Genomic DNA, 22,227 nt, shown 5'->3' on the forward strand with positions numbered 1-22,227 from the left:
TGAGGTGTCCTTGTGCAAGGCACTGAACCCCTGGGTGCTGCTGCATAAATGGCTCTGTGCACCCAATGCTCTGGGTGTGTGTGTGCACTTTAGATGGGTTAAATGCAGAGCAAGAATTCTGAGAATGGGTCACCATAGCCTACTTGGCTGTATCACTTCACTTCACTTTAAGGTGATGTAACCGTTAAATCGATTGGTTCCAATAATAATAATGTTTTATTCATAAAGCGCTTTTAAAAGGTTCAAGGTCCCTATACACAATATCAAAAACATAGAAACAGATCAACAACTTTTCTTTTAAGTCAAAAATTGAACTCAGTTACGTAAGTGTTCCTCAAACGGTCCGATGCGCGTGTATACAAAACTTCATTTCCCACACTGCAAAGCATCAAACGCTTCTTCAGACAGCTGACTGAGCGTGAGACCTATGCGAGCGCTTCTCAGAGGGCTTCACGGGATATACATACAACGTTTGAGGCGGAGCAAACTGACAACGCGTCCTGTCTGGCTGTGAAACCAGTCCACGAGTATGTTTAAGGTGTATGCTTGCGCTCTGAACTTGTAAATAACTCGCTTGGAGAAGCACTGGCACCTCCGTTTAGTCTACATGCGTTTACAAACATGTCTTTGGACTCGTGTTTGCTGTAGTTCGAGCTCATGCCCCTAAAGCCGTGCCAATGCCGAGGAATGGATACTAGTGTCTCTGGCAAAGTTGGAAACATGGTCGCAAGTGATGAGGAGCATTTGGACGCGGGCGATGGCAGTAACGCAGGGATGGACGCGCTTCACCAGTGCGAGCTCATCCAGAACCTGATCGAGATCTCCATCTCTAGTCTGAAGGGGCTTCGGACCAAGTGCGCAGCATCTAACGACCTGACCCAACATGAGATCCGCGCTTTGGAGGTAATGTTTGTGTGTGTGTGTGTGCCTATGTGTATTTTAAATAATAAGCTACAGTGCATGCCAGGTTGCAGGTTGTTAAATCAAGTGAGTGCCATGACATTAGTGTGATCCAGTATTAGAAGGTGTATGATAGTTCTTGAAATTCCTAAATAATGAGGTTCGCTTTCAAGTCAATATTAATTTTATAGCCTGTTAATATATTGACACCAAATTCATAAATGATAGGGGTCATGGAAACCCCCTCTTGGCTGACATTACTTCCTGGATCGTAAAGTAGTTGTTTAGGGTGCATCTGCCTACCCCCTCCTGATGTAAAGTTTTACTTGTGTAGCCTAATGTTGTTCGTTTCTACGTAAAAAAGTTTTGCACCTTTGAAGAAATGAACAGCACTTTAAGAAATATCATGGAGCAGGTTGCTCCTTTATATGCACCGTGTTGAGATAACATGACCAGCTGTGGCATGAAAATAATAATGTTTACTTATGATGACACTATGATGCTTTCAGGCATAAACAGACATTTAAAGCCATACAACAAACATTTTCTGTAATTATTTTACAGAAGGTTATTGCAGTAGTGCAATTAAATTGTATTTCCTTTTTTTAAAACAATGGTGTGAATGCTTTCATATTGAGTAATTTTCATACTCAAGCTTATGATAATCACTGTAACGGAATACTTTATTGTATTGAAGATGAGTAAACTAGTCAAAGTCTGTAGCTGTATTAAAACTACATGTTCCATGTCAAACAGCCTGTTATCTGTTCTGCAAACAAGAGGAGTATATGTCAGAGGAGTGTTAGTGCTATTTTTAACCGTAAGCAGGTATTTTGCAACAGTGGTTAACCCCTCCCACAAAAGTGAACTGAAATCCCAATTTGATAAAACGTGGAACACCATCACTTGAGGCTTTGTTAAATAAACCGTTATTCTTTGAAATGTTAATGATGCCAGTTCTCACGGACACAGGTAATTGTGGCATTGTTGTGTGTCTGGTGCTTGCTTCGGTGATACTTATCTATAGGTTTTACAGGTTTCATTGTTTCTCATGATAAAATTCAAAAATAACTCTGGTTCAAGTCATGTTAAGTTGTTTTTTCATCACTTTTCTTATTATCAGCCAAGTGCAATAAAATGCAAGTCCTTTGAAACATAGCAGTATTTATATAACAGTATGATAATGTGTGATTTTCTGAGGCCACATAGTGTACTGTAATTACAAGAAATTTACAAGAAATATAAAGCAATAGGCACCCAGCGTGCTATATAAAAGCTAAAAAAAGGTGCTAAATATAGTGCAGGCAGTGTCAGAAAGACTTGAATTGCAAGATGTAAACGTAGAGTCTAGTGCTCATAAAATGACTGTAATGCGGCAAAGATTGTGCTGATGTAGAACAATAACAAGCAGAGTCAGGAGTATGGGTTGCATTTCTGCATTGGGTGGGGGTGGACAGTGCATTTGTTGATTGTCAGAGCTATTGGATAGTCTAACTTGGAAGTCTAGTGGTTTTGGATTCTTCAAGCTTCCTCCAGATGAAACTAACAAGAGATGGTTTGATAATGTTGCTGTTAGCCTTTCTGCTCAATCCTTGTTAGCTGGAAGTGTGGTTCCTGTGACGAACTGAGCTATTTTTACTACCCACAGCAGAGCTCTTTTGTCTAAAGTAGAGCAGTTAACATACCAGACAGTGATCCAGCAGGTAACACAGGTACTCTCTATGACACACCTGAAGAAGCTATTACATTTTCACTGGCTAGCCTAAAGGCCCCGATATACTTCAAATTAAATCGAAGAAAGAACTGATATGACTTCAGTTAGTACTTCAACACCTTTGAGCTTCCATTAGTCTGTGGCGATTACGCAATCGTTGGATGTCTTCTGAAATTCCACCTTCTTTGGTGTGCAATTTTTTTCCCCCAGGTTTGTTTCACATTCTACAGAGGTCCGAGCATAGAACAGCATCTCCTGAATACACAAACGAATATATGATAATAAACCTTTGTTTTTATCATAAGTAAATCATGACACCACATAAAATCTTAAAAGGTGTAACAATTTATCCAGTTTAATAAAATAAATGAACACTAATAAAATAAAGTAACAAACATCATGGTAGAGTTTTAAGACTATGAGACATTCACACTTCCCATAAAGGACTGATTATGGAAATGGTATGGTTGTTTTGTATTGCAAACATGATACTTGACTCTGAACTGCGGTTAATCATTATACTTTTGTCTATAATATTCTCACCATTGGGGCCCGTCTCACATCTAGATTGCCTACACTCCATTATTTCATTGTTGTTTTGTTTAGGGAATACGCACGAGTAGCGCAACACGTTCACATTAATCTACACCCCTCCTCCAGCAGCACGGGGTTTTGGAATGTTTGGAAACAGTATACCGTCCATTTCGAACTTCTTTTTGCCCTCAATCGAAGAACAAAAATTTCGTCTGAAGTATATCAGGGTCTTATGGAAGAAAGGTACTTTCAGGTTAAGGATGAGGTGTTCAGGGTTCATGTGTTAAGGTCATTGTTAAGGCGACATCTTTGTCTGAACTCTCTAATCGTGTCATTTTGTGATTGTTTTCTTTTTACCAGACTTTGAGCTGCCTTACCTGTTCCTGTCTCGTTGATATCATCAGCTTATCTAATTGCTTTGATGTCTCAGGTCAGCGAGGTAGGTATTGCAGTGGACTCCGCAATATGGTGACACCAGTGTTAAGAAAGGTTGCCTTTGAAGTCAAGGGACAGCAGGTGGCCTTGGCTCTTTTGATACCTGTGGAGAAGTAGGTTCAGCTGAAGAGCTGTGGCCATCAAAAGCTTGCTGTGGTAGGATGAGAGAAGACGGATACAGTGAAAATGGTGTCAGGCGTCAGAGAGTGGCTTTGCATCCCAAGGGCCGGCTCAGAGTGAGGAACATGGTGGCCTGGCAACCTGAGTCCCTGGCTGCAGCATCCGGGTGGTGGCACGGAATTCCCTACCTGCTCACTTCCTGGACCTACAAGGATACAGTTTGCATACCCAGGGACCAGAGTCCAATCCCCTGAGGTTATCAGAGTGTTCCCAGAGAGAGCAAACACAGCCCATACTGATTGTAAAGTCCTGCTCCTGGAGAGCCACTTTTCTGTAGAGTACACCTATCCATCATCCAGTTTAGCTTCAATCTAACACGCATGAAAAATCTAACCAAGGTCTTCAGGGTTACCTGAAAGTTACAGGCTGTTGTGTTTGACTAGGTTTGAGCTAATCTCTGTAGGACAACTTTCTCCAGCAGCCCCTGCTCAAAGGTTTCTAGTAACCTTGTTAGAAAGTAACCCACCAGGAGCAGAATTGGGCAGCCCTGATATAAGGAGAAGCGGTCATTCAGTCACACTTTGGATCTCAGCGTTTATCCAAGGTCTTGTCTTAGGTAGTGTGGTGATCAACACACTTGTTGATGTTAGCTATGATTGATTCATATTCCTCCATTTAATCTTCATTAAACTTAACCTCATTGAAAATATCCCAATCAGTGCCAACAAAACAGTTGAGCAGGACTTTGTTTGCTGCCTCTGGACACACTTGAATTACTTGGTGACCTGTTTTCCCGGCACTCAAAGCGAAGCACAGAGAGATGCTGCTAAATGGCAATTATCGTTTAGATTCCTGTCAGTAAGTCTCACAGAATTCCTGTGGATAAACTGGCTGTCTCCCTGTGCTTGTTCTTCAGACAGTAAAAGAATGACTGTGGTTGGCAGCTGAGAATCTCTGGTTAGTGGCTTGTCTTCTCTGGCCATTGGAAAGATTGTTGTGTGTTTGTGCTATTGGGGCTGTTCCTATATTTAGCAAAAGTGTTCTCTTCACATGCATGTGATTAGTGATCAAGATTCCTCAATCCAAAGGGAGGGTTTGTGAAAGTGAATCTGACTCTGCATGCTACAATCCTGTAATGCCGCAACTCCACTAAAAACCTTTGTGTAGACAGAGGGCATCCAACAAAGGGCTGAAGAACAAAAGTGATGGAAAGTCCAGGCGATGTGTTCCTCCCTCTCTCTGCTTGAACAATAAGCCTGCATGTGAGAGGCAGGCCGAATTGCATTAGGAGTAGGGTTACATCAAGCACTCGGAATAAACTGTGTGTAGACTGTGTGTGTTTATGGATATTGGAGAAGACAAGTGGTTTGCAAAATGACATCTCTTTTATCTGTCTCATTGGGGGAACAAAAGGAAATTCTTAGGTTTTTGTTTGATTTAGTGAGGGGAACAGATGCAGACCTGGACGCTAGCAGATGTCCAACAACCATGTTTTACGTAATTACTTGACCAATGGGTGTTACCCACACTCTCTCCTTGTAAAGATGTCAGGCATTCATATTGACAGCGATTTAGTCTGAAGGTCACCAAGTCATTGTACTAGTAGGTGGTGCTGCTTGCCTACTGTAATCAATAGTTTTAGGAAGTGGATCACCTCAGGTGGACCTCCCATTGGTAGTTACCAACTTTCATTGAAAACGCACAACTTTGTGGGTGCAAATTGTGAAGGACTCTTTAAAATGTATTTAAAAACTTCAGTGGCATTGGATCTAATAGTTCAGTTCTCTAATAGTACAATCATTCTCTGTTGTATTATATGTGCCCTCATTTTCTTGAGTTGTGGGACTGTTTAAAACTATTTTAGCACAGAAGTGTGTCATCTGTTTCATGCAGTTTATTTTCAGAACAAAATGTCGGTCAGTCTGCATTCAAGTGTGAAGCTATACAGCTAAATCTTACATGTTATTTCTTCATCTTGTGAAAAGTGTAAGTCCCTTTGATGACATTTGTGTTGGAGTCACATCTTGTTTGTCTTTCAGTGCCGCCATCTGGCTATCACTAAATGTTCTCCACAGGCTCAGTACAGATCTGGCCACAACCACTCTGTGGCCGGAGTCTGTCAGTTTGCAAAACTGTGTGTTCTCAGAAGCAAATCATGCATCTATTTAAAATGTGTAGATGCAAGTTTTTCATTGCTCAGGACATGCTATGCATTGAAGTCATGTTTTCTACTTGTTTCGTGTTGGTAAAAAACTGTCTGTGTTGTGTTTTGGGATTTCCTGTGGATGGCCATAGGTAGTCTGCACAAAAAAACGTTTATTGCGTGTAAGTTTTGGGAGGATCATGGACAAATTCCTAGTGACCTTCAAGATTTGGTAGATTGGTCTTAGAACTTTTTGTCTGTTAATAATGTCATTAGGGTCATCTTTGTTCAGTTATTTACCAGGATTTGAGTAGTATGATGGTTAAAAACCTTTTAATTTGTGGTTTAAGGTAATACAAGTTTTACCAATGTGCACAAGACATTAGGCTTGTTTGAGTTTAGCAAAATCTGCGCAGAACCGATCACCGGTGATTACTGCGAGATACATGCCACTTAGAAAAGTGTCCGAGTTATGTACGACTTTCTCTGATGTCATGCTGACGTGTGCCAAAAAACTCTTGCGACGGCAAGGTGGCCGTGTCAGACGGTGTTGTTGGGCGTGGTTTCCCTCTACCGACTTCGCTGATCAAATGCATGATGGGAAACGACTGACTGACGACACAGCTTAATGCTCATTGATTCAGACAACTGTGATGCTGTGTTCTCTTCTAAAATATTAGATTTTTAGCTGATTTCATGTGATTATGTATTTAATTTATGCATGAATGTTCCCAATCACTGTGACAGTGAAATCTCTGTATGATATATGCGATTGTTGCCATGTTTCTATAAAAATCTAAAATACATGTTTGCATTAAAGTAAAAATAGATGATAAATACACCTTTGTATGGAATTAAATAGCAAGCACTTTGAGTGTCTTGTTCTTCATATTTATTTTTATATAAAAGCAACAGAACTGAAATGATATCATGTTTATTAGCAACACAGTATGTGAGTGAGAATGACATGATATCCGTCTTTGATCTCGTTGGTATCTGTTCCACTTCGAGAGGTCAGAACTGTCCGTCTTGACTGCACTTATTTCACTCCTCCCTTCGCAGTAGCCGCCTACTCTTGCCTACATTTCAGGCGAGGCGAGGCGAGGCGCATCTCAAACAAGCCTATTTCTGGGTATTTGGTGCTTTCCCTGCATGCTGCAGTGACATCACTCTTGATGAAAGGGTCTCCCCCATCTGAAGGCAAAGTGGTAGATGGGTGGCGTGAGAATGGTTAAAGTATCAAATTAGGAGAACAATTCCAGCAACATCATCTTCTCAATCTTTCTGTGAACTGAAATCCACTGCCAATCAGATCACATTATAGTGATATAACATTATATAATATTATACAATATTATTGTTCTCCCAAAAATGTGAATCCTTTCATCATTAACTGTTACATTGTTCCAAACCTGTATGACATTATTTCTAAGAAGGTTTCACCTTCACCTTTTTTTCCTTTGTAACAAGATTTATATCCTACTGACTTTCTGAGACTTTTCAAATGTCTTCATTTGTGTTACAAAGAGAAATGTCACACAGGTTTGGGACAATGTAATTTTAAGCACTCTTGGCTAGATATAGCATTAACCTATTGTGTCCTGTGTTCCGTTTTAAAGATCCAAAATTGTTTAACCTAGAAAGTACACCGACTCATGACACAAATATATTTCAGCAACCTGACTTCCTTTTAAATGACTACCTGCAACAACCTTTTTGCCTCAGTTATCTTGAGTACAGACCTGTGGCTTATTTCAAAATCATTAAATTTGCAGCAGATGGGAAGAGGGATTGCCACATTTTTGGATGTGATAAAACCTGCTCATGACACAATGTTGGTTTCAGCGCCAGGCAATCGTAAGCACTTGAGGGATATTCCCGGTAGATGTTCTTTCATGTAATAGACCCTAATTGATTGAAGAGATCTGGGAGAAACACGTTTTGAAGAATCACGACTCCCTTTAGCTTCTCAGTTTTGGTTTCTGGGAAATGGCATTCTTTGCTCGGTAGCGTGAGTGCTCATCAAAGGCTTTTTAAAGGGGTCATCGGATGCTACATGCACTTTTACAAGTTGTTTGAACTGAAATGTGTGTTGGCAGTGTGTGTACACAACCACCCTATAATGATAAAATTTCACCCAGTGTGTTTTATTTCTTTTTTAGATCTCGTTAAATCATTTCACCTTTCTCAAATCAAGCCAATCTCAGGTGGGGCAGCTGTGGCCTAATGGTTAGAGAGTTGGACTTGTAACCCGAAGGTTACAGGTTTGAGTCTTGGTGCTGGCAGGAGTTGTAAGTGGGTGAGAGTGAATGAACAGCGGTCTCTTCCACCCTCAATATCCATGGCTGAAGTGCCCCTGAGCAAGGCACTGAACCCCCAGTTGCTCCCCGGGCACTGGATATAGCTGCCCACTGCTCCGGGTATGTGTTCACGGTGTGTTCACTTCTCACTGCTGTGTGTGTGCACTTGGATGGGTTAAATGCAGAGCACCAATTCCAAGTATGGGTTACCATACTTGGCAAATGTCACAACGTTTTTTTTTTTTTTTTTGTGGATGGAAAGTTAACACATCATTGCGACGCCAATTAGGTGCAGTGGAGCATGGGCCTCTCAACTGGCTAATGTTCGTTCGTATCAGGAATTCCCCATGTGGTTTTCAACAGCTTTATCATTCTATTTCCCCCCTTTCTCTTTTCTTGTGTATTATGTTCCACGAAGTCTTGCACTTTATTGTCTAGTGCTGCACATTTTATTCTTTTATTCTTTTTATCGTGTGCTTACCTTAATCAGCAACTTTACATCCATGTTTTGGAGTTTTCTGTTAAGCATTCTGTTTTTGACTTCATCATTGAGACTAATCACATAATGGATCTATTGCCATGTACTCAGCTGAAATAATAGCCCTATCATGATTTTGTAGGTAGTCTGATTGTTTAAACCTAGCAGGCATTATCACATATGCTTTTATGTTATTGTCAGAAACAATAGGTGGAGGTTTGCTTGTGTTGGTGACACAGAGTGTAACAGGATCCACGCCACGCCACTCCACTACAGTCTACAGTTACCTTATCATCTGGTAGAACTGTGACACTTCTTTTTGCAAACCTTTTATGCATGTCGTATTTAATAAAATCAAGTGAATTTGTAGATGTTGAGACCATGCCTACACAAAAGATATCACATTCACATCTAATCACATTTCTCTATGCACACTCATACCAGGAACCCTCTTCTTCTTGAAATGATTGTAGCACCGTTTTACCAGGAACCGTATTCATGAAATTAGCGTCACATGTGCTACACTCTTGATTTCCAACGTACAATGTTTTTTTTTTACTTTCACAGAGGCCTGTAGTACCAGACTCCATCAGCCTTTATGGATTGTGTCTCTTACCTCTCTAATGAAGTTCATTTTGCATCTAAGAGGCCGGGAGCTTTGAATTGTCCCAACCTATTCTCAACCCATCCTCTCGCAGACACTTTAGTTAAGCAGGTCCCCCCTGCCCCATACTTTAGCCACCCCTTGAGAGGTGTAACAGAGACGGCAGATGAGAGTAGAGATAGACATTGAATACAGGCGCACTCCTTGCACATGTGCCAGGCTGTGTCTGGTGCAAGCTAACGCCCTGTTGTGTTTGAGGTTCGCTCGTGGCTGACCGATGCATCAAATCAGCATCAAATGGGGGCATTCTCAGATAGTACCTAGAGAAAAGAGCCAGCACACCTTCTCAGACTGCTATAGACCTCCTGAAACTTTAATGATATGCTGCTCTTGTTCTCTTTTGAAGACTGCAATGCATTCTGTGTTGGCGGGGTGAGGTGATAATATTCTCATACATAAAGCCATCCACTGCTGTCTTGTCTCTCAGTGGAATTAATGGCTAGTAAGGCCGATACTGCAGCTGCGTTCTAACTGAGAGCCGTGACCTTATATAGAGATACGAATGGAGAGAGCTAATCAAATGCACAGGTGGCTGGTTGCTGGGCTACAGGTTCAGGCGATCTTTCAAAGCTTTTGTAGACAACTGAGTGTCTTTCTCTGTGGTGATCTTTATATGGAGCACGAATTTGGCAAAATTGATGATGGGTAACAATGTGTGAAATCTAGAAATAGGTAGAATTATTTTTGCACACGGGTGGTTTGCGTAAACGACTGGCGCTGCTTCTGTTCCTGCTCTACAATGCAGACTGCCCTGACGCACTTTGACTGTTTTTGACTATTTATATGATTTGAAAGGTCAGGTAAATTAAAAAAAAACTTCTGTGTATGTGTTTAACTAGTTGAGAAGTAAATGCAAATGGTTAAAATGAAGAAAAAAAAAGACAATTATGCATCCAGGATGTGTTTTTGCATACAGAAGCAACATAATTGAAGAGGATGCAGATATCTCTAGGATTTTTAATGCATGATTGCTAGGGGTGGAAATCTTTAGGCACTTCATGATCCGATCCGATTCTGATTCTGGGAGTCACGATCCGATTCCAAAACGATTTGTCATCTACATTTTTTCCTAATCAATTCTTCTTCTGTGCAAATACATCTTTACTACTTTACATTTTAACCAAAATTGCAGTTTCTATGCTTTTTTGTTTATAGCCGGAATCTCTGTATGTCAGTAATGACATCTTAAAAATAGGGGTGTGAATCTTTAGAATTAAATTCAATTACAATTATTATCATTATCAACTCAATATCACAATGTCACATTTTCAATATTAGTGCACATGGCTACATTTTCATATACATTTTATATCAAATTAAATTTGTGCAAAATGTACTTTATTTTTTTATTATATATTACTTTTTAAAACAATTACTTATTTAAAATAAGTGTTCTTTAAGTATTTAAAGGTTTACAGACAATAGGCTAGTTATGGGGATTTCTTTTTTCCCTCACCATTATTTCCATTTGATTATTATTGATGAGATCATGGTAGGGGTGGGCGATATGGAAAAATATCATATCAAGGTTTTTTTTTGGTTTTTTTTGTTTTGTTTTTTAATTTCACAATTCATGATTCTATCATAATTCTTTGTCTTGTTGGTTTTACTATTTTGCAAGTTGTCTGAGCATTACAGCCAAACTAATTTCCCTATTATAAAGACAGAAAAAAAAAAGAATAGCAGATATTTAGGCCAAAGAGGGCGAAGATTGAAATCTTTGTTCTTATTTTTTAATAACAAAGATAAAAGAATGACAAAAATACACATTACAACTACACATAATATACAAATAAAACAAACAGTGATTTATTTTCAGGTACAATAGGTGTATTTAGCAGGTGAAATATAAAAATAAAATACTATATGTACTGATTCCTGAAGCAACTGTTAAATTTCTTCAGTCAAGAGCAGTGAGTGATTTTTCTCTTTGTGTTTTGTTGTTTTATTAACGTTAAATAGTTCACCCAAAAATACAAATTCTGTCAACTGTCTGTCAATTCTGTCCGTAATAATGACAGAAATGAAATTTTAGGGTGATCTATCCCTTGACAGCAATGACAGTAGGCTGCATGTTTAATAAGCGTACTATTACTTTAAGACCTGCACGCATCTAATATACAGACACGTGTACATTTCTCTCTCAAATGTTTACTTTCATTTTTGACATAACCAACTTGAGTCTACATGTAAACCTTATGTGTTTTGACAGTATTAGCGCAAGAGATAACTTAGTTCAATAATCAGGTGCTGTTTGACAGGTTTTAGCGTGCGCTCTTTGGGTGTATTCGGCACTCAGAAAGAGCACAGGTCAGACCAGCACGGGAATGAAACATTTAAAAGCACATGCAAATAATGAGAGAGTTAAACTGATGTGAATGCATGTTGCATTGTACAGTATATGATGAAGGCACGATACTACGTTATTTTTTCAAAAGCAGATCGCACACCCCTAGATAAGACAGTTGCAGCTTTAATAGGCTGCATTTATACTAATGCACAGCTCTATTTCGATATATCAGATGTTCTATATATATACACTGCTTTAGCTAAATGTATATCTACAGCTATATCTATAACTAATATTTGCATATCTACAGCTTCAGCTAAATCTGTATCTACAGCTATCTAAAGCTGATATCCACATCTACAATTTTAGCTAATCTATATCTACTGCTATATTTATTAATATAGCTATATATATATTCAAACAAGGTGATTATCACTATTGTTTCCACTTCATGCTGTGGTAAATGAAATTAATTTACTTAAACACCAAACCTCCTATGGGACCAAGTCTTTTACCCAATTTTACCTAAAGTAAATTTCTGAGTAATCTTTATAGTTTTGAGTTAGTGAAAACGGCTTCTTCTTTAGGAGCACAGTTGCAGCTGTGGTTTGTCTCTGAGGTGTTTGAACTTGTGCCTATAGAGGCAGGTGTGCGGTGGTTTCTGTTAACCTGTGGACCGCAATGTCTCGCTGCTCCATGATGTCACATGGGACCAAGTGTGTTCCAGCCAGGGTTGCCATAGTGGAGGAACAGACGCCCCGTGAGAAAGACTCTCTTGCCATGATAACCAGTGTCTATTTATAGACAGCACTGTTTATTGCAGTGGGAGCGTTACGGCAACAAAGGGTACGTCTAAAATGTCTTTGTCCAGTGAGTGTTGAACATTATTGGCTTGTTATTTTTATTCCAATATCATTCTAGTGATAGTAAGATAATGAAGGGTGGATGCACTGGCTGGTATTGGAACTGAAAAAGAAAGTGTGGTGTGTTTGAGTACAGTGTTTGTTTGCACTGTATTCGGTTGTTTTACTGACACCACACACACAGCACTTTCATCGCCCACCGTTTACAATGAAGTCACACATGGGGATTTCCTTTGCTCTGTTCTCACTTTGCATTCTGCGTGCAACGCTTGCTTGCGGACATGAAGGTTTAGAGAAAAATGCTTGCACTGGATTATCAACATGCTTGTCCCTCATTGCTGTACATACTCAAACTTCTGTCACATCTGACTAGGCACTTTGAAACGGCTGTTTTTCTATGAAGGTTTTTCTTTCTTTTTTTGCCTTTTTGGTGACTGATGTCATCTTGTTTTTGTCTCAGTGGATTTTAAACTACAAAGAGCATCATGTTAAGTTAATAAGAAAGGTTAATTTCTCTGCCTTCGAAGGTATAAAAACTCATTAGAGGATAAATGGTGTTCATTTAAAAAGCAAACAGATGGCTCAATGAATTGTCTGTCACATCAGTTGTTACTCAAGTCTAAGCCTGTGTGTGCCTGTGTGTGTGCCTGTGTGTGTGCCTGTGTTTGTGCCTGTGTGTGTGCGTGTGCGTGTGTGTGTGTGTGTGTGTGTGTGTGATCGCCATCTACAGGTGAAGCTGGTGAAGTACATCAGTAAACAGTTAGAGTGGAAGCAGAGCGTTCCAGAGAGAGACAGACCGCTGGCGCTGGACTCTTACCCACAGCTCATAGACTGGCTGTACACCATCAACCTCCGGCCAGAGCTCATAGAGGTACTCACTGTGTTTGTTTCTTAGTTCCTTTATTGTCCGTATGTCCCTGCTTCATGACCTTTATTCAGTTAATGGGCCATTTTAGGTAGTAGGTTATTATTTTGATAAGTATTTTTATTATCAAAATATTTTATTTTATTATCTCTTGAGAGACATTTGATCTATTTTACTTAGATTTAGCATTTTTTAGGAGTGAAAAACTACATAATAAAAAGTAAGAAATCATTATCAAACTAGTTAGATTGTCAGCTCTTTTATGTTATTTTATTTGATATTTTATTTCATTTTATTTTACTTGATTTGTTTTGTTTTTTGTTCATGTTCTTTTATGTTGTGTTATTTCATATATATTGTTTTGTGATGTGTTGTGCTTTGTTTATAAGGGATTTGCTTTACATATATAAATGACAGTTACATTAAAAATGTAGAATAAATAAAACACACACACACACACACACAAATAAATTTAATGTATATTTTAAATATTATTTTTAGTTTTTACCTTAATATTTTTATTATCTGCTTACCATTTTATTAAACACAATAAGTCACTTTTGTACAACATGGCCAACATGTCATATTGCCTAAATGAGGAAATTTAGCATTTAGTTTTTTTTATTTAGCCATATTTACCACACAATTTAATTACAACTGAATAATTTCTTTTTAAAACAGGCTTCTTAAACAGTAGCTTCTACTTAATGAAAGTGTGTTTAAAAAATGAATATTGGAGGATTCAGACAGGAGAGGGAAGATATGTTGCTTGCTTGTTGCTGAGAGTCTCTGTGGTGTTTCAGTCCTCTGTGGATTCACACACCTGATCCCACTCCAAAGCCCAGAATGTGCAGCGTCAGCCACTGTGTCAAAAACTCTCTCGTCAGTCTATTTTTAGACACCAAAAGGGGTCTCTCTTTCTCCGTCTCTCTGCCCACCACCCCATACTGTCATATACACAAAGCTGACCAGAACAGCACGGCATTCGTGACTGTCTGGCAAATGGGCAGACCTGTTTGTCCTCATTAGGCACCGAAACAGACAACACGGGGAAATAAGCAACATATGCAAGACTGAGGAACAAAACTTTAAAAATAGAAACAGTTTATCCCAGCGGGGACAGAAGGGGTCACTTTGTGGCATGGCTCTGATTAAGCTGACTGCTTCACTTCGGTCACTGCGGTAGGACAGCATGTTTTTTATTATGTCTCCTCCAGTCTTCCATGTCCCAAAATACTTGCTTTGTTGTTGTATATTCACAACAGTGCATTTATGTCTGTCTGCATCAGCCTGTGCCCAGGTTGTGCTTCATGGCCCAGATTTTACATTTGACATTAGTAATGACCCACTAAACTACATAAACTGAACAAAAGTAAACAAAAATACCTTTAAAGGTGTTATTATTACTTAATAAGTTAATGTTTGTATTGTGAGAGAAAACATTTTTACTGTAGTCTGGATAATATTTAACTTAATTTGTACATATATTTTAGTTACATATGTTGACATATGCAGTTATTGTTTTATTTGTTTGTTTGTTTTCTTATTTTTATTTTTTTTTATTTTTTTTTTAACTTATTTTCAATATTTATTGCAACATTTATTCCTATAACCTGAGACCCAATTTTGAGTTGTGACCCACCACTTGACAATCCCTGCCCTAGCTCAATAAGTTTGTCTCTAACATGTCACACCAGGCTGCTACAGTGTGATTCACGGGGCAGGAATGCATGCATGTGGCAGGACACACACGTGGGCAGCCGGCCAGTCTTGGACAGGACAGCGGGGAATCCAGCTGCCCCAGTGTATCAAAGTATAATGGGATAGTGCTTTCTCAGGAAAAGCAGAGGAATGCTATTTCTCCTGTGGGCAGGCAAGATGGGACTGGAGCCAATGTGATTGTATTTGCATGATTAGACATTTTAGTGAAAGATGTAAGTTCTGGTGCATCTACAGAACTAGCAGGAAACACCTCTGCTGTCTTCTCAGTTATTGCTACTGCTTTGTGTGCATTTGTTTACTTTACAGTTACTAGAAATGGAGAACTATCTAGGGTGTCATCGTACTGTAAAAAAAAAACAAAAAAACACATCTGCTATCATAGCTGTCATATCTGATAATGTTCAGTCATTCTGATTTCATGCCATTTAGGTCACACATAAATGTCTGAACGTCACTGCATTACATAAGTAAAATCAAACACAAGAAGCAACTTATCAAGCTTATGATGCTATCACCTGTTTTAAAACTAACTTTTTACGAACTAGTCTTAATGTGATTTTTACTGTTTGTATGAAGTCAGTTTTACTTGAAGGGGTGCTTATGCTATATTTCTTTATTACTTTGGTTTGAAATATATATTGTAAAGCAGAAACATTCATTCATTCATGTCTTGTCCTATTTGTGACCATCTGATCGTATAGTTATTATCATGAAATAAAGCAAAAATTATTAAAAACATTTGAACATTATTAAAGCTGAAATAAAAATCTAAATTCTAAATTTTAACAAAAAAATATATATGTTGCCTTGGCTTTATACTGAAGCACTGGAAATTAATGAAAAGTAAAACTGAGCTAAAATTAATACTGAAATAAAAGTAAATTAAACATAAATCGAATTAAATTAAGTAGAATCAAAACAGCTGAAAATATAAAATAAAAGCTAATTCAAAATATGAACCATAAATAAAAACCATAGTAGTACTATATAATACTAAAAGAACACTGATCCATAATATGCATATCTGGTGTCTGTGAGAGTCAGTGAGTATCAACTGATGTCACAAGCTGACGTCTTTACACATGAATTATTATTTTTTGTTGTGACTCATTCCTTGATGTTCCCAGCTGCCATAGTGATGGGGTTTCCCCTTGCTCAATAAGCGTGAGAGAGTGGATCAACAATAATTACCCACCATTAAAATTGGTGTTTTTTTTTTTTTTTTTCAGTTTGTTCTTGTTGCTGTATTTTGGACCGTGAGTTGCTTATGGAATATAATGCTTAATTTCAATCAACCAACGTTTGGAGCATTTGAGTTTAGGCAGTCCACTACATGCCAGTGTGTGTTATTGAGTAAGACTAAAGTACGCAGGCAGGAGTGGTTGTGGTTGAGTCATATTTTTTTGTGGGTCACATCCTGTGGATCTACCAGTGGCCTTCCTTAAGGCAAAAGATAAAGAGAAAGAGATAGAAAGAAAAAGCGTCTTTGACAAATGCAATCTTACCCAAACCTCTGTTTCCGTAGCCTCTCTCTCGCTGTCCTTTGTTCCTCTGATGTGGCCTCTCTTTCAGCCCAGAATGAGCGCTAATGCACAAAATGTATGGTGACAGGTCAAAGAAGGACTTAGGGCAACCTAACCCTCATTAATCTATGTTTCACACAGTCAAAAGACATCCTGCTCAGTAAATGGCCTCATAAACGAGTCTCTTTTTTTTGTAGAACAGTGGAATTTGTGTGGTATCAGTGATGTCTGCTCAGTTAGTCGTCTAGTCAGTGGGTTGCCCGAAAGAGTAGTTCGATAACCTGACTTAAGGTAACCCTGTATAATAAAGTTGGCTGCAGTTTAACTGATCACAGTCAGTAAGAGGGCTTTTACACAAGAGATTGGATCAGAATGCGGGGTCGTGAAAGATGCTTGAACTATTTTACTTAAATTAAAATTAAATTAAATGTATGCATTTAGCAGACGCTTTTATCCAAAGCGACTTACATTGCATTCAAGCTAACAATTTTCTCCTAACATTTAGCATTTTTAGGAATGCAGAACTAAAAAATACAAGTAAGAAAACATTATCAAACTAGTTTATTGAATGGTAAGTTTTAAATATTTGTATTTTATTATTTTATTTTATTCTATTTCTGATTTTTTTTTAACTATTACTGTGCCAGAAAATAACACTTTTAGTCTTTAACTATTTTATTTTATATCTGGTTGAAATTGTAATTAAGTTGTGCCACTGTTGTTGAAATAACTACTACATAAAAAAAGGTTTAGGTGCAAGTTTAGTAAACTTTTGCTAAATATAAGAGCTAATTTGACATTAACATACAAGTTTTTATTCGTGCCTTTGGTTATATATAAAAAGTTGCATGATTCCCTCGAGTTGACCATCATGACCCATCCTTAGTTGAGAGAATGGATGTTAAACTGCACACAGGAAACCAAATGCGTGTATTGGTGACCATGTGCTTTTAAGAGGAGTGTCTAGAGCTGTGGAGAGATTTCCCAGGCATGTTTACAGGAAGGAAAGAGGGATAGAGGGGAGGGACAGTGGGGAAAGGGAGGAGGGACAGAACCAGAGGGGAAGTTTGGGTTGGAAGGGAGCTGCTCTCGCAGCGTGACTGACTTGAGACTTTGAGGAGAGACTTTGGTTTGTCGTTTCTGGGCTATGAGCTTTAGTAAAGGACAACTTCAGAGGAGAATCTTTCATGGTATAGTAAGCTTGACTGCTTCGTGTTTTACAGTCTCAAGACTTTGACAACTGTGTTTTCTTTTTGATGTTTGTCGGTTTCCTGCCTGCATGCAAGCCTCTGTGGTCATAGAAAGTCTGCAAACGGAATTACCAACGGCAGATATCTGCTAACGCTGTGTTTGAACACATCAGGCACATGTCAGACTCACAAGCTTGTGAGGAAATTCCTCGCTTGCCATTTGTTTGAGGTGCTTATCAAGTTGCAATTCCACTGAAGAGTTTTGTTGAGGGCCGCTTGGTGATTTTGATCTGTTTTTCTCATTTTTTAAGCATCCACTGTCACACTTTTTCTGTTTGATTGTAGTGTTTCATGTGAAGCTTTACTGACAAAGCCAGCAGTAACCGTCACTGATAAGGACTCATGTGTTTGGGGAGCTCACCTGGGTGATTTTAATTCTGTGCGTGTTTGCTTCTTTGTTTGGATGGAAGCTAGCGTAATGCTGCGTTTTGCTTTTATGTTTAGAGCATCACTCCCTGTTATGTCAGCTCATAAACTCCGGTAAAAGGCATGTTCAGACATCACCTCGGTATCGGTATGTGTCAGTTCACCTGTTCTCTGCCCCAGCTTGTCTGGTTTAACACAGTAATTCACGTTCTTATTAACTTGGACGTACAAGTCGTTTAGAGCAACCAAGAGGTGTGTTTTACACCCTCATTGTGCATTATGAGAGAACAAACATTAATAATATTTCCGGTAGATAAATAATTAGGCTATTCGTGTTACTGTATGTTTGTGTAGAGATTAGGCTTGTTGATTTGATTTAGACTCGGCTTAAGTTGATATTAGTTTTGTGTTCTTTCAGCTGTAGGCTAAATGAGTGGATGATGTTGTCTTTGTTGAGAAGAGATCTGTGCTCTTAATTCGGATCTCTGGCTCTTGCTCAAAAAGGAAGTCTCCATGAGGATGCTGGGAGATTTTCATTCCCCTGAGTGTCATCTTATCATTTAGAAGGCCGTTTAACTTGTTTATGATGTGCTGTGTTACACACACCCACCTCATGCAAACACAATTACGTGTGTAAATGGGGATATACCTTCTTATTTTTTCGATTTTAAATATTTTTTTTATTATTATTAAAGACTATATACATTTTAAATATGTTAAAATACATTTGGGTCATTGCGTGTCGAATCGACCAAATTTCAAAAACAAATTTCTGCTCACATTTTTGATTTTGCTCATTATTTTTTTCTGAATGGTGACAGTTCGAAAATAGAGGGGAAAAGTCTGCATTGCTGTAACTCCAGAAGTATTAAAGATCTCTATTTATCCTTTTAGATTTTGGTTTTTAACTTTTCTTCTGGTGTCGTTATTTTAAAGGCAATACAATCTTCATTTCTTAGAGACATTGGGATCACTTTACATATAGCAGATACTTTTTTCTTTGTGAAACAGTGAAACAGCTGTAAATTTATATGAATATTTGTATAGTCCAGTGTTATTTTTTAGTGTTGTCTATAAACCATTATAATATTTATTAATATTTAGATTTTTATATAATAGCTTTTATTTTTTATATTTTAAGTTTTATTTTAGTTGCAGTAAATTTAAATGTTGAAATTAAAAATTAAAACTTTAATTTATTTCTATTTTTGTTTGTAAATTTATTAAACTTATTCAGTTCAGTTTTTCAAGTTTATTTTTAAATTTAAGATTTTCATCTAATATTTCTATTTTATTTACACTTTTTTATATTACTATGTAATTTTTTTTTTAATTTTAGTTATCAATAGCAACAGTGATGTATTATATATCTCAACCTTTAGTTCTAGTTCTATCATTTGATTGATGACAGTATGAATATGTGAAATGAAAGTGTATTGAGTATTCTCTCAATCCTGGGTCACTCAGGGAGGGTAACTTTGGGAAATGGAAAACCTTCCACAACATTTAATTATCAGTTGTGTCCTTAAAGTGTAGCTTTGAATCCCCCAAGGTAAGGGGAATCTTACCTTGATCCTTTAGACCAAAGGGCCTCATGTGTCCTGTTATCTTTCCATTTACCATGGAGACTACACTGACCACAACTACAACTGTTGCTGGGCATCTTCTCAGTCATGCATTTGAGTAAGAGTGTGTGTGTGTGTGTTTTGGGTGAGAATTGAAATACGGCAGGGAGACGCCAAAGAGTGCAGGGATGTTGTAGGGTGGAGGAATGGAAAAGAGACAGACGGGCAGAGAAAGAAAACTGGGATCTGGACATTGGCTCAGTCTGGTGCCACGAGATGCCAGCAGTCTTAGTGGCGGCGGGGGGATTCCAGGGGGCTTTATCACCTAATCTTTCTCTAATTAGTATATAGACTCCATTCTGTCTGTCTACAGCCACAGAAATACCATAGACTCTGGTCAAATACTTGCCAAATACGATAATACTGAGTCATTGACTCAGTGCTATTAGTTTAGATGTATGATGTTGGATAACGCGCAATTAATCACCAATGTCCCTGTCTGCCTATGCCATGATTTATGTTTTCTTCTGTCTTCCAGGCAGTCCCTGTGAAGCTGTCTCTGGATGCTCTGCTGCAAATGTCCAGTGCGCAGGTGGAAGACGCCATGAAAAGACTGGGCTCTAGCAGTGAGGAGTGTTCCCGTATCACAGCTGCCCTCTCCTGTCTCAAGAGCGCTACTGACACAGGTGACACTCTTCAAAAACACTAGGACTTCCTGCTCTAGGCTCAGATTCTAGCTGCTGGCCACTTTAGTATTTTAGAATATACTGTACGATAATGTAAGTAATAAACAAAAAAAACTTTTAATCAGCAAGGATGAATTTTTATAATGCCTTTTATGACTTTTAACAAAAGTTTCATTTTGATCACATTTGTGAACAATGGTTTGGATTGTTAACTGAGAAGTTAAAATACTTTTCATTAATTGCATTTAATATAATATTAAATATATATATATATATATATATATATATATATATATTGCAACTAAATAAGTTGAAGTACTGAAATTCAAAACTAAAACTTTGATAAAAGTCAGTTAAAACTAAATAGAAATAAAAAAAAAATAATAATAAAAAGTACATGCACAAAATTAATATAACGTAAATTAAATATATAAAAATAAAGCTGATTCAAAATATTAATAAATGCTATAAAATTATATAAATGACACTGGTAAACAGTCACTTTAATTAAGTTGGAGGCCTGCATTGATCATCCACCTTCTTCTGAATTGTCTCTCACTTTCTGTTTTAGGTGCAGCTCTTAAGAAAGAGGGCATCCCGTGGATAGCAGAACCCACTCTGCGTGACAGTACCTCTGTTGACCCGCTGTCTAGTTCAATGCGTGCACATCAGTCTTACAGTCCCAGCCCAACCAGCTGGCCCCCTCCTTCTGCTTTACCTGCCCTTCGTTCATGTGTCTCTGTCTCTGCTCTACCCTCAATGGACTTCCCTACAATCGTCCATCCTCACTGTGATGGGCTGACGGACCCTTTTTCATCCTCCCCGCAGCTGAACCGCTGCACCCCCAGGCTGCTGTCCACCCCTCCAGCCACACCACCAACGAGAAGGTATGGCAAACTAAAGCCCACACGAACTCCACCACCTCCATCCCGTAAGCTGCTAAACCTCCTGCCTAACATCACCCTCACACGCAGCAAGAGCCAGAGCCAACTGGCCAACCGGATCGATGACCCTACACCCAACAAGTGAGTTCAACACTGAATAATATTTTATTTATGGATGTATTACTTCATGGCATGATGATCTCTTCTCAATATTTGCTTCAAAAATGTTCGTTTGACAGCTGGATGATGTCAAATGACAAGTATGACAGTATTGATTTAAGTGAGTCTGCTGCTGGGCTTTACGGTGTCTTTAAAATGGACGGTCTAAATAGAAAGCAAGTTTTGCTATTTTACCATTGCAACCACATCAAGGCTGCATTTATTTGACCAAAAATATAATCAAGCAGTAATATTGTGAAATAACGGTTTGCCATTTTAATATATTTAACATTTTAATTTATTCCTGTGATGCAAAGTTTACTTTTCAGCAATCATTAGCCACTTCAGTCTTCAGTGTCACATGATCCTTCAGAAATCATTCTGATAAGCTAATTTGCTAACATTTCTAAATCTTTTCAATGTTTTTGTCGAAACTGTGATCAATTTCTATTCAGTATTCTTTGTTTAAAAAAATGCCATTTATTTAAAACTAGAAATCTTTTGTAATATTAGAAATGTCCTTACTGCCATCAAGTGACTGCATCCTTGCTGAATATAAGTTTTAATTCCTTTAAGAATAATGACAACAGTAGTGTATATGCAAGAAAGAATCAATTTCAATATAAATATAATGAAGCTGTCATCGTTTTCTGTAACCAAAATACGTCTGTTGGATTGTTAGCCTGTATTATGTATTGTTTTTTATGCAACATAATACTATAAACATGGTGTCAGATTCTCAGAAACACTTACCGCATGATAAAGT

General features: G+C 38.1%; 1 protein-coding gene across 1 annotated transcript in view; it reads left to right on the top strand.

Moving 5' to 3' along the window:
• Positions 1-514: 514 nt before the first annotated feature.
• Positions 515-22,227, top strand: part of ksr1b (kinase suppressor of ras 1b) — a 38,475-nt gene continuing 16,762 nt past the window's right edge. The window contains exons 1-5 of the mRNA XM_059514170.1: positions 515-538; positions 649-903; positions 13,172-13,312; positions 20,271-20,418; positions 20,990-21,443. Of these exons, the coding sequence (XP_059370153.1) occupies positions 530-538; positions 649-903; positions 13,172-13,312; positions 20,271-20,418; positions 20,990-21,443 (1,007 nt within the window). The 5' untranslated portion in view covers positions 515-529. The remainder of the gene's footprint in view (positions 539-648; positions 904-13,171; positions 13,313-20,270; positions 20,419-20,989; positions 21,444-22,227) is intronic.

This window comes from Carassius carassius, chromosome 28 (genome assembly GCF_963082965.1).
Source record: "Carassius carassius chromosome 28, fCarCar2.1, whole genome shotgun sequence".
NCBI lineage: Eukaryota > Metazoa > Chordata > Actinopteri > Cypriniformes > Cyprinidae > Carassius > Carassius carassius.